Raw genomic sequence first — 12,915 nt, forward strand, 5'->3', positions numbered from 1 at the left:
CCGGCCCCCGGCGCTCCTCTCGCCCGGAGGCTTCGCCCTGCCCGGAGCTGCACTTCTCATAGCCGATCGGCCCCGGAGGCCGCCCGCCCTGAGGCTGCACCTGCCCGGCCCGGCTCCGGCCCCGGCCCCGGCTCGCAGGCCGCGCGCGCCTCCCGCTCCGACTCTCCCCGGCGCCGCAAACGAACTCGCGTTTCTCTCAGTCCTCGCTGAGCTCCCCTCCCCTACCCCAACCAGTATGTGATTTTGTCTTTAAAAGCAGGCCCCCAACTGTGTTCGGGGCCGCATGGTTTGACTGACTTAGGTCTCTGCGGGCTTTGAATAAAAGACTCCTTTAAATTTTAACTTTAATGTGGAGAACGTCTGTGGCTTCGCTACAGCAACCTGGCCCCGGATCAAACCTCAACCTCGGCGGGGAGGGCGCTGTCAGAGCCACACGTGTGTCTTTTATTTTTATTTTTTTTAAATATTTTATTCAATTTTCAGAGAGGGGGGAGAGAGAGAGAGAGAGAGAGAGAGAGAGAGAAAGAGAGAAAGGAGAAGCAGGAAGCATCAACTCCCATATGTGCCAGGCAAGCCCAGAGTATCGAACAGGTGACCTCAGCGTTCCAGGTCGACGCTTTATCCCACTGCGCCACCACAGGTCAGGCACTCGTGTGTCTTTTAAAACGGCAGAGGGCCGTAGCCGCTCTCTGGTCCGGGAACGCGCTCCCGGGTCGAGTCCTTGCTGGAACGGCTGGATGAGACTTTGGCTCCCAGGAACACCCCTTCCTGACCCCCTCATCTATATGCACGTTAATAGGGACAGAAGGACCACTGGAGACTAACTGGAACTAGAGTGCTTGTGAAGATGGTTTTTACATGTTGGTCACCGGGAACATTAGGTGACACCCGCGACTCACCCGCTGTTGGCAGGAGGGCCCCTGGGCCCAGGCTATCGGCCTCCCTCAGACTCTTCCGGAACTTCTGGGAACCTCTGTCCCATGGGCAGTGGACCCAGGGGACGGGTGTGGCTTTGGGGTGAGATGCCCATGCCCAGGTCCGTTTCTTTAGTCAAGAGCTCAGAAGGAATCAGCCTAGGAGCAGCATTCCTTTGTGGAAAGTATAAACTTAACTTGGGGACAATTTAAGTTGCCTACATCCTTACCTGGTGCCAAGCACTGTGGCTCAGTGCTGCCCATGCCCTCTTTGAATCCACACCACCCCGTGAGGTTGGTCCTGTTACAATCTTTTTACAGTTAAGGAAATAGTCACACTGCTAGTAGATAGCAGAACTGAGAACTCGCCTGAACCCAAGCCCAGGCTCTTGACCCTTCTCTGTTCCATGTTCTCGGTCCTTCCTCATTCCTACCCGAGTGCAGCCCAGTCCTCTCCTACTTCCAGCAAGAGAAAAAAGACAAGAGATCCAGCCTCTTTGTCCTGTGTTAACAGGACAAGGCAGATGCTTACCTGACACACCCATCTTCCCCGGGCCGAGGGCAGGCAGGTGCCACGCACACCCACTGCCATCCTGGGGTAGAGGGTGAGCACTAACGCTGACCTCTTTGGAAGAGGCACCTCACCCACAAGTTTCAGTATCACTTCTCCCCTATACAGCTTTAAGGCATTGCAGCCCAGTCACTCCTGATTAACACGTCAACTCTAGAAGCAAAACAAAAGAACCGAGGAACACAGCCTGAGAGAGCATGTTCAGCTTCAGGGATTGTTTTTTTTTTTTTAATTTTTTTTATTTAAATAAGGAGATTTCTTTCATATGGAAAGAGTTAGTACAATCACATATTTGAAAGGAGAAACAATAGGTACTGAACCGGAGGGGAGGGTGAAGGGTGAGTGTGCCACCATGGCCTGGTGAGTCCGTGATTCCATTTCCCATCCAAGGTAAAAGCTTCCCAAAAATAACGCATAAACAAGCTGCACATTACACCTTGAGCCATCGTCTGCCCTTTCAAATATCTGGTCTACATGAAAAGACAAAGAGAGGAAAGGCCAAAATAAAAACAAAACAAAAACAACCCTTTCAAGAACCAAAAAAAAACCCCAAACCCTTTTTTTACTATGCAAGGCATGAGGCCAAAAGCTTACAGTACAGTATCCCCTTTAAACAATGGAAGAAAAATTGTCCACACAGAGCCTTCATAGAAATGTCCACTTGGAGGCTTTGTAACGTGCCGAAGACCGGGCCCTGGGGATGCCGTTACCATCTTGGAGGCTTACCAACCTGGCAGAGAATCAGTGAACAGCTTGGATGTGCCTGGAAGATCACTAGCCAAATACACGCTGGTGGTCTGGGTAGAGAGCATGGCTGGAGGACAGAGGTCTGACCCCACATCGAGCCATTGCCATTCCTGTCCTGGGTGATGTCGTTTCAAACAGAAAGGGCTGGCTTTCCGGTCTTCATTTCCCGTTCTTCATACAACACAACAAAGCACAAACATTTTCGTGTCCAGGCTTGATCTGCAGCTGTAAAAGGGCAAGTAGAGATGAGGCCACATGCCGTTTACTTGGCGGAGGGGAACCGATGTACCAGTTTGCCACACAGTGGGCCAGTTCTGAACATGGCTGTGCACACCCTCAGCCTCCTGGGCTCTGAGCATCAGTCACAAACCTCATAAACCACCCAGAAGGTGGAGCCAGAAGACAGGCGGGTGAAGGCATGGCTGGAGAGAACCGCCGCCAAGATACCTCAATATCCCTGCAAGTAGCTGAATGACCACAGCTCTGGAGTTGGGCAAACCGATTTTTTTTTGAATGTGTAACAGTCATCCTTTAGAGCCAGAAGTGCATAAATTCCAAGTTTGCAAACAATAATGTGGATAAAAGGGGAAAGCTATAAAGAAAACCAGACCAAATACAGCTGGCTGAGAAATCTTTGATGGGTGGATGGCGCCTCTTGGACACACGACCCCACACTCCGGGATTTCACTACACTGAGTGGGTGACGCCAGTCAGACACTACATTAGGGCCCCCCGTTGCCAAGCAGTGGGCTGCACCATCCATGGCCAGGGCAAAGCTGCCAGCATCAGAAGGGAGGGTGACTTTAGCAGGCAAAGGTGCACGAGGGCTCTGACACCACCGCCATCTCAGCAGCAGAAAAGGTAAGTTCAGGTTTTCACCTGCTCCCACCAAGGGCCACAAGAGGTTCAGGCAGAGGCCTCTGCGTGGATTTGCACTCTGAAGAGAGGGGTTTAAAACCAAAGTAAGACCCAAAGTCCTACTACCTGGAGCTTGGCTCTAAAACCACATGAAAGAAAAGAGAGATTGCACCTTAAAATGTCTCTGCACTAAAAACTGCATTTAATCAGACCAAGGAAGGGACTGGGGTCTGGCAGGCATAAGGCCTACCCTCTGCCCCGAGTCCAATTGAAAAATCCGTGTCTCAGTGAGAAGAGACCGCAGCGTGGGCACACGGAGGTGGTGAAAGCATTGAACTTCACATGCAATTTCCTGGCCTTTCCTGCACAGAATAATTCAGACATTATATATAAATAGAGCAGTGAAACATTTACTTTTTCTTCACCTAGACCTACAACATCAATACATATAAATAAATTCTAGTGTTCTGTTTTTATTGGGGGGAGGGTAGAAATACAGGAGCAGAGAAAAGGGCTGGAGAATAGGTGACCCCTTTGTTTTACTTTTCCTCAAACAGAAGCATTGTCACGCTGATGGCAGGACCACCTGAATGGTGCATCTTGAGTCTGTAACAGCATCCGGGACTGTTCCGTTGAATTTCAAAACGAGGAAACTGCTTTTCCTTTAGACAGACGTGCACCGGAACCAGGCAAGGGTCTGGCAGGTTTCAGAGTGCACGGGCAGCAGTGCGTGTGTGGCTCCTGCAGGGGGCGTTGGGGGGTGGAGGCCGGTGGGAGCAGAGCTGCAGGCAGGGCAGCCCCGCTCAGGGCAGTCAGCAGCGCGTTCACGGGGAAGCAGGGGCAGAGCAGATGAGCAAATGGGGCAGGTGAGTGTGGGCAACGTTGTCAAGTGGGCAGCCTTCGAAAAGGTACTTGGAAGTCAAGATTCAGGGATAAAGAATAAAAGGAGAAATTAGTAAAAAGAAAAGGTCTGAAGGTGGAGGCAAGGAGGGTGCTGAAAACTACAGACTGAACAGTTAAAAGCATCCTCCCAGAAGACTGGCCCTCTGCAGGTGACGGCCAGGACACGACCCAGGAACCAGCCAGGAGGCTGGCCCACATCCTTACAGCAGCAACCTGCAACACCGGGTCACTCCCGCAGTTCCTACGGCGCCTTGCCCTGCGCCCAACACTGGACAGAGCTTAGAAACGACAGCCAGTCACCTGTGCTGACACTGAGGGCGGACAGCCCCACCCACGACCACAGGAGCTTCGAGCCATTTCCTGGGACCAGCGGCAGGGGCAACCCCTCCCTCTCAGTAATGGCTGATTAGCTCCTCGGAAGGTCATGTGCAAAACTTGAATGTCCCCTCCCCTTTCCTTGGAATGACAGAATTTGGGATGGTTCTAATTCTTAAAAACCACGAAGACTCAGTGTAAAATGACGCGCGTGGACATTCTGCTAGAGGTGACGCTGCAGACTCAGGAGGTTGCCCAGCTGTTTTGGAACAGGTCAGCCCTGCGGCACAACTGCCCCTTGGACCCTGCCCTGGCCGGCTGGAAAGGCTGACACCTACTGCTCAGCTCAGGCCTCTGTGTCCCAACTACTTGGGTCCGCTGCTGGGAGCAAGAAATGGGGAATGGGAGCCCCCTGGAACCTTCCAGACCACAGGGGCTGCTACAGGCCCCAGCACATGGCTGTCTCGGGAGGGAGGAGCCTCCTGTTCTCTGGTCATGAGCTGTGGCAGGCAGAGGGACAGGAGGACCCACCCTAGAAAGAGGTGGGCTCAGGAACAAGAAAGGAGGAGGGCGCACTATGGGAGGCTTCCAGGAAGGGAGCGTGTGAACGGCAGCCGTTGTGGGTGCCAGGGCCCCAAGAGCAGGGAGGCCCTCGGGGGCTGCTGTCTGCTCCCACCCTGGCCGAACCAGAGGACACCAGTGGCTGCATCGCCGTGGTTCACCCCAAAGGCCAGCAGTCAGCATGTCCACTGGCTTTAGAAGAGTCCAGGATAAAAATTCTAGTTCTTACGCTAAAAACATCATCAACCTCACTGGGCTGCCCGTAAGCTCCCCCCTGGTGGTTACCAGGCTGGGCCAGACCCATGCTTCTAAAGCACACGGCTGGACAGCAGCGTGCTCAAGACAGGGCGTTATGTAACCTCACTTCCCTTGCAAATGCCCTCCAAGGTTAACCAGCGGAGGGAGCAGGAGGCACACACAAGCCGTCTCTGAAGCTATCGCAATGACATATAAACTTTAACAGGGGAGGTTAAGGAAACTACTGGAACATGGGGGCTCAGGGAGAGGCTGGCAAAGAACATAAAAAAGTTCAGCTACACAGACATAGCTTTTGTTTTGTTTTCCTTTCTCATCTGTGAAAACCTTAGCTGCTTCCAACTACGACGCCCTGCGGCCACACCACCCTGCTGGGGACAGTGGTGGGGACAGGAGGGGAGCCTCCGGGAGGAGCAGCCCCAGGGCTGCTCTGCTCTGCACTGCACGGGGCTGAGCAGCCAGCGGAAAGGAGACGAGGAGGGGGTCATTTGCTGTTTGTTTCCTATTAAAGCAAGCAGGTCAACGCCAGGTATCCACAGTGCAAGCTGGATGGATGGACGTCAGAGCTTCCAGGAGTGGAGAAGAGAAGGAACATCCCTCTGTCCGGGCCAGGCGGTTGGGCGGCGGTGCAGCCGGGACTCCTGGCATCGGGCTGTGCCAGGCTGTGTGGCAGCACTGTCCTCAGGGACGCGGTGAGCTCCTTCAGGCCTTGCTCTCCTCCACTTTCACTGCCCGAGGCTTGATCGCTCCGGTTCGTTTCATCTGGGAAGTGGCCGAGGGGGCCTCCTGCAGTTTCATGGCTCCCAGGCTGGGTTTTTCATCCACTCTGGGTTTTGCCTTTGGACAGATGAATGGAGACAAAGAAATTACCCTCAACAGCAACAACTGTCTGGATACATATTTCCCGCCACCCATTTCCTGCTCCCGAGTCACAGAGAAAAGGTATCCTACGGAGTCCTTCCTTTGATGGAGGACAGACTTAGAAGTAACTCTCCCAGGAAGGACACGGGGTGCTGCTCTGTCCCCACCCACGGTGCTGAGTGCAGTGATTGGGAGAGGCAGGAAGCGGCTGGCCCAGCAGGGAGCACTCTACAATGCCCGTGGGCCTCTGCAGGGGTCGCACATCGAAGGCCGACTGGAAGAACCTTTTCAAATCAGTGCACCCCATGCTCACAGGTAACAAAGCCCCTGCGCAGACCCAACTATCTACTGAGTGGCGGGGCCTCTGGGCAGACATGGACCCCACCCTGACTTGCACTTTGTGGGAACCTTTGCCCCAGACCAAATCTGACCTCGAGATTCCCAATCAGGGTCCCATTAATCTGGGCAGTGTGTCAGAGTGACCAGCCTTGATTCTGCCTCCACACCATGGTGTGAACTCTGGAAGAAAGCTTTAGAAGCTCAATCCAAGCAATTCAAAGAGCGGCCCTCCAGGGACCCAGGGCAGGAGGAGTGAAATGAGCGGCCAGTCCTCCACCTCCACCAACCAGGAACGCTGCTTTATTAAAAACCCACGCCTGACACGTCCGAGCTCTGGTTCCCGTCACGTTTTAGAGTAGCAGTGAAGAGGACAGTGCCTGACAGCAGAGACACTGAGAAATCCCGCAATTATAAAACAGGAAGACATCATTCTGTCGTAGTCCCTCCCGGCCAAGACAAGACGAGACACAGCACTTACTAGAGCTAGCACGCGCACGCGCACGCACACGCACACGCCGGCTGCTAGAGCCGGCCCACAGCCCTAACCCCGTCCCAGCGCCTTCACAGCCCAAATCGCTACAGAGGGGAGAGTCCACCTTCTGGCGTCACCTCCTCCGAGGACTCCGCATCCTCCCTTCTCTGCAGGACAAGGAAGGATCCAGACGCCCGTCAAGAGGAGCAATGCCATCGCCAGGAGGGACTCAGGCTCCTGGCGCCATGCTCTAAGCGCTAGGGCACGTCTCTTATAAGAGCACGCACATGGGGTGGACAGTCCCTTCTCTTTTGGCGCTTGGAGATGGGCCTAAGCGTCCAGGGCTGGCGGGTCTGGAAAGCCATCTTCTACCTGGTGAACGTAGTGTCCCTGCACAGAGCCCATGTTAACTGCTGATCCAGAGGGCTTCCCACTGGGGCTAGCAGAGCTAGGCCTGAAAAAACCAAAGGCAGGGGGTGAGAACACACACGTCACCACAGAAACGGAGTCAAGCCCGGCGCAGCAGCCTGGCTGGGGCTCGCAGACCTCCCGGCAGAGGGAAACGGCTCAGACGGCCAGAGTGCAGAGGCGAGACAGCGGTGGCCACGCCGGCTCTTGCACCTCCAGTACAGCTCACGGAGATGCACCCAGCGGGCAGAGGCCAAGGAACCCCTACGGGCAGACACTGGTCACATGGATGGGATGGACAGACACTAACCACCTCTCAAGGCTTGGCGGGTCTGGACCAACGTGACTGTATGACCAGATAAAAAGTCTCTAACTCTGATACGAGAATTATGACAAGTATTTTTCTAGTCTTCTCTTTTCTTGAGGGGGTGAGCAGGAGACACCAAAAGGACTACACTGCAGGTAGAACATCTCTCTGAATGTGCTCCACTGACCGGACAGCTAGTCCCGGGGAAGTTCTCTAGGTGCCATGTGAAAAAAAGATCTCATGGTCTAGCGCGTGAGAAGTGCTGTATGCAGAGTTCACCAGGACTCAGGACAGGACGGGACAGGGCTGTCTTGAGCCGTGGCACATGTCAGTAGCTGACCAGGGAACCCTTGCACAGGGCATGCCTCGGAAGCCCTGTTTCCAGGAAAAGTAGGGAAAACTTCCCTAATGTTCCCAACCCCAATGAGAACACCAACAAAACAAAGGCTACTAGTTAAGGATTGTACTTTCTAAACTGTCTCCCTTGATTAAAGCAACTGCCATTTCTACACTAAGTAGACACAGGCGACTCGGGTTAGGTGAGTGTGCGTTTTCGGGAGCTGCCCGAGGAAAGGTCTGTAGTCAGAGGCCGCTGGACTGTCCAGTAACTGCAGGGAGACAACAGCCCTGTTCATACTCGCGGTTCCCTTCCTTCTTCCACATCCACGCACTGCTCTGTGTGCTGCCCGTGCACGCTTTTCTCACCGTTCTGTCATTTTGGCCTACATGAAAAATCTGACCAGAAAACAAAGTAAACTAACAAACAAAAATAAGTAAAGCCAAAGAGTGAAAATGAGAACAGAAAAGATGATGAAATGGGGGAAATTCACAAAAACCCCTTTCTCTGGAAATGCAGCTGGAAGGATGGAATTAAGGGACAGCAGGCCTCGGCCTGGACACTCCGAGAGCAGCGGGACAGAGTGGCCCCGGCCAGATGCTGGTCTGACCTGTACGAGTGCTCCTCAGTTGTTCAGGGCTGTGGGGTGCGGAAGCCCCGCTGTTGACCTCTCACAGGGCACTGCCAGCCACGCAGATCTGTCTGACTCAAACTGGAGGGATTTCCAGGCATCTCCCAGATGTAACAGGAGTCGACTGGACCAATCACCGGGCTCACAGCCAGATCGTGCTGCCTTACTAACCCTACACACGCTTCCTTCGGGTAAAATAGTCAGCAGAACCAGAGCCTCTCTGACTTCTCAATAGTGTAAGTAATTCAGCCAAAGAATTCATACAAAGCCATCTCTGAACCCAGCTAAGGGGCCTAGGACCGTACTGGAGGCGGAGACAGACACAGGTCGTCCTGTGCAAGGCAGGGCCCTGCAGCCCAGCAGTAACAAGCGCTGGGAAGGACACCGTCCTCCCTTCCAGGGCTGTGCCTTCCTGTAAAAGCTGGTGAGAGAGCTGTGGGGTCAGTCCCAACACTGGAATCATTAGCCGCTCCTTCTCTACCTTCTAGCAAGCTCTCCCAATCCAGAGCATCTGACGATCATTAAAAACAAAACCCAATTCCTGATCATCTCGTGGCTAAAACTACAGCGCAAGTGTGTCCCAGCACTGAGCCGCCATGGTGACACACTAGCTCATGAAGGGAGCCCAGCCTCAGTGCCCGGTGCCGCCCTCCTGGGCCCTCAGTCTCCTAGACCCCCGGCTCCAGAGCAGCTCGGCCGCCCGCCCCAGGGCACGCCCTTACCTGTAGGTCTGCGGGGATGGCACGGAGCCTCCTGGAGGAACATTCTGTTTACTGTCGGCAAAGTGGAAGCCCTTCATCTCCATCTGAGAGGACTAAAGAGACCAGGAAGGAAAAGCTGCTCTTTGGTGGCCCCGAGACGGCCCGCCCCTCACAGAACCACCCTGGGCAGAGCCAATGGGAGCCCAGGAGAATTTCTGGATAGAGGCATCTTCTAAAGGCATCCAGGGTTGAGGGCTTCTCCTAGAAGTGTGGGAAGAGTGGCCCGCACACCACCACAGAACACTGCCAGGTTATGACCATGACCTCTCTATCTCAGAGAGAGGCCGTCCACAGCAGAACTCGGAGCGAGTGAGGGGTATGGGGCCTGGGGGCACAGTTGCACTGTCTTCCACCTGGAGCTCTGGGGCCTGCACCCCACACCCTGAGCTCCGCCCTGCTGCCAGCTTCCACACAGACCGGCGGCTCCTGCGTGGGGTTCCGAGAGGACTTCGCCACGAGCCCGGAATCGGCAGGGGTGTGGCCAGGAGGCCGCACCCCAGACCTCTGGCATCGTCTGCCACAACAGTGGTGCCCAACTGCCTTGAAAGGGTCGGTGCGACAAGGACCTTCCCCAGGGTCACAGCAGGCTGGAGTCACACTCACCTCTCTGCTGGTGTTGAGGACTGAAGGCTGGGACCCGGGTGGAAGAATTCTTCGGGGAGCCCCGACCGAGAGGCTCTGCCCCTGTGGCAGCTGGATGGACTGCGGCAGGATCAGGGGCTGCTGGCCGGAGCCGTACCGAGGCAGAGGCAGCTGGGAGCCAGGCAGGGGCATCGTCAGCTGCACACAAGAGGGACAGTCAGGAGGGAGACTGGAGGTTTGGGAGAAGACCACAAACCAGCTTACACATACACACAAGAGGGACCACACACAGGACTTCAGACTCTTATTTCAAGAGTTAGAATGAGGCCTTCGTGCAGCAGTACAGAGTCTAGATAATAAACAGAGCCAAGCAGAGATCACCCTACATTTGCCATCGACTGCAGGGGCAGGTCTGTGGCTGAAACAGAGGGGGTAGTGTGGAGGCAACCACAGGATGAGGCTGGCGGCAGCCGGCTGTGGGCCATGTGTGCCCCCAACCCTTCTTGCTGCCACCCAACCGAGGCTCACCGAACGCACACTGTGCTGGGGAAGCACCGGGACACTGCCAGGCCTGGAACGCGACATCAGTGCAGGGGCCTGGTGGACACAGCCACGGGTCCCAAAGCACAGGGATGTCAGCAAACCCCGGAGCGGGTGGGAGGAGGGGTAGGGAAGGTCCGGGAGGCTCTTAGGAAGTGACGTTCACGTGGGTCCCAGAGGAAGACAGGGGTACAGGAAGGGCACCTCTGCACCCTTTGAACAGCACAGAGAGGCCAAACCCACTACTGCTTTGCCTCCAAAGGTCACAGAGGACAAGACTCAACCGTGTTCTGAGTGTTAGGATTCTTGGAACCAAACTGGAGCCTCTGGATGATTTGAAGCATTTTATGACAGAAGAATGGGGTGACTGCAAGGCCAAAGTGACCGCTTCTAACATCCAGATGATGGTGGGTGACAGGAAGGGATGGGCCTCGAGACTCTGGGACAAGGGACAGAGGTGGGCCACATTCTGTCTCTCAGCCACTTTCCTCTTCATCTCCCTCTGTTGAGTCCACAGTGGAGGGTCAGAAGGATCTATTGGGATCACATCACTGAGACACGTGGCAGTCCGAGCCTCCAGGCCCCGTGCTCCACCTTGTGTACAACAGAGTGCGGGATGCCCAGGAAGATGCCCCCGGCTCAGGATGTGTGTGACCAGGTGTGTTTTAAAGGGGCCCTGGCTCCTGTGCTGAGAATAGCATCAGGCACACGAACGAGCAGGAGCAGAGAGACGGGCAAGAGCTCCTGCCATCAGCCCAGGCAGGGAGCTGGGTGCAGAGACAAGGAATGGCTGGACTCGGAATACTTTTCGAATGCAGAGCCGACAGGACCCGCTGCAGGAGCAGAGGGTGTGAGGGAAAGGACCTACTGGCCCCAAGGGCGACGTGGACTGGACAACCTGAGGGCAGGAAGAAAAGCACGGCGTGGACATGACGTTTGCCCCAGTGTGAGAGGCCCGAGAATCAGGGCACAGATGTGGGCCACCCCTGGGTTTGAGTTCAGGTCCAGGAGACAAGTCTAACTCAAGACATAATCTGGGAGAGCTGGGGCCCATCAACCAGTACATGAAGGACACTCACCCCATCTCCAGGAGAAGCATGCTCAGGGGAAGCCGGGCTTTGGGGACACAGACGTGGTGGGACTACTCAGACGAGGCTGAGCATTGGACCCTGGTTCTCGTGACCCAAGGACCAGTCCCAGTGGTTACAGACAGCACGTAAGTCAGCACACACCCAGAGGCAGGTAAAGGGAGAAGCAGCCATGAGGACACTCATTTAGGGGGAATGACTGAACTCCTGACCTGCGGGAGCTGGGAGTCCAACATCTGGGAGGCGCCCAGACTGGCAGCCTGGCTGAGCTGGCTCTCGTAGACCAACGCTTGGTTTCCGCTCAGGGGCTGGTAGGGCGAGCCGGACTGGGGCTTCACCATCTCTAAGGGCTGCATGCCAGGGAACGCCGAGTATGGAGGCTTCAAGGCTGTGCCCCCAGAGAGGATCATGGTGCTGGGCGGTGACAGGCTGGGGTGCATGTACACCTGAGATCTGTAGAGGCCAGAGAGTCGGTCAGGCACGTGCGCACACCAGTGGAGCTGAACCAGAGCCTGCAGAGAGGCTACAGGGCTGAAAACACTTGGGGGGGGCCCACCCCTAGGGTATCCGTCTCCGAAGGTCTGAGGGTGAATCTGCATCTGTGACAACCGCCTAGATGGTGCCAATGCTGCTGCACTAAAGGCCACAGTTTGAGGATCACTGGGTCAAACACGTACAAGACACAGGAAAACCTACGTGATGCCAAAAGCAGTGGCCACCAGACACAGGAAGAGCAGCCGAAGGCCATGGAAGGAGGGAGTGGGTGGGGCAGAAAGGGAGCTGGGTGACTGGGGAAGGAAAACAGGCCACCACAGCCCACTCAGGTCCACATCCTCTCCTGCAGCACAGGGACTAGTGACTGTGACCATAAGCAGCCCCACACGCCACCCCAACGCAGAGAAGCCGAGCAACGCCAAAAAGCGGGAAGAGCTCTGGCTGGAGCGGCCAGCCCCTCAGTCCCCACCTCACCTGAAGGGCTGCAAGGAGCTGAAGATCTCCTGTGACTGGGAGACAGGGAGCCCGCCCCTCAGTCCCAGCTGGGCCGGGGCCTGCAGAGACGTGTGCAGGGAAATCGGGATCTGCTGGGCAGCGGCAGCCTGGGGGGGGGGGGGCGCAGGTCACTGTGGTGCCCTCCCAGCTCCCTGGCCCCTCTCTGCATGGCAGCCGGACCACTGCCAAAAATGCAACTTCAAGCACATCCTTCCTGTGCTTTGTTTGCTCTAGGGCAGCTTTTCCACCCACCAGCTCCACGGGATCCTGTACAGCAGCAAGAACCAGTCCTAGCTACACGTCACAGGCGGACCAGGATGGAATGGTGAATGGACAGTCACATAAAGGACACACGCAGCATAACCCAGTTATGCTAAGACCAAAATCTTACAAAACTAAATAATGTGATGTTTAAGAACACATTTTAAAAAGAGGTCAAGATAGGCCAAGTCCACTGCCCTCTGTCCCAAACCTG

General features: G+C 55.4%; 1 protein-coding gene and 1 non-coding gene across 7 annotated transcripts in view; both read right to left on the reverse strand.

The window, feature by feature from the left end:
* Window positions 1-1,702: 1,702 nt before the first annotated feature.
* PRRC2B (proline rich coiled-coil 2B) overlaps window positions 1,703-12,915 on the reverse strand; it is a 103,011-nt gene continuing 91,798 nt past the window's right edge. For 3 of the 6 annotated variants that reach the window (XM_066255905.1, XM_066255906.1, XM_066255904.1), the window contains exons 27-32: window positions 12,420-12,547; window positions 11,663-11,903; window positions 9,844-10,020; window positions 9,202-9,293; window positions 7,169-7,250; window positions 1,703-5,961 (exon numbers count right to left, since the gene is read on the reverse strand). In XM_066255905.1, coding sequence (XP_066112002.1) covers window positions 5,827-5,961; window positions 7,169-7,250; window positions 9,202-9,293; window positions 9,844-10,020; window positions 11,663-11,903; window positions 12,420-12,547 — 855 coding nt within the window. In that variant the 3' untranslated portion in view covers window positions 1,703-5,826. The remainder of the gene's footprint in view (window positions 5,962-7,168; window positions 7,251-9,201; window positions 9,294-9,843; window positions 10,021-11,662; window positions 11,904-12,419; window positions 12,548-12,915) is intronic. The other 3 variants (XM_066255908.1, XM_066255907.1, XM_066255909.1) reach the window with 1 other exon arrangement.
* On the reverse strand, window positions 10,835-10,919 carry LOC136327424 (small nucleolar RNA SNORD62). The gene has a single exon (XR_010729644.1). It is a non-coding gene; the product is annotated as a small nucleolar RNA SNORD62 (small nucleolar RNA).

This window comes from Saccopteryx bilineata, chromosome 2 (genome assembly GCF_036850765.1).
Source record: "Saccopteryx bilineata isolate mSacBil1 chromosome 2, mSacBil1_pri_phased_curated, whole genome shotgun sequence".
Taxonomy (NCBI): domain Eukaryota; kingdom Metazoa; phylum Chordata; class Mammalia; order Chiroptera; family Emballonuridae; genus Saccopteryx; species Saccopteryx bilineata.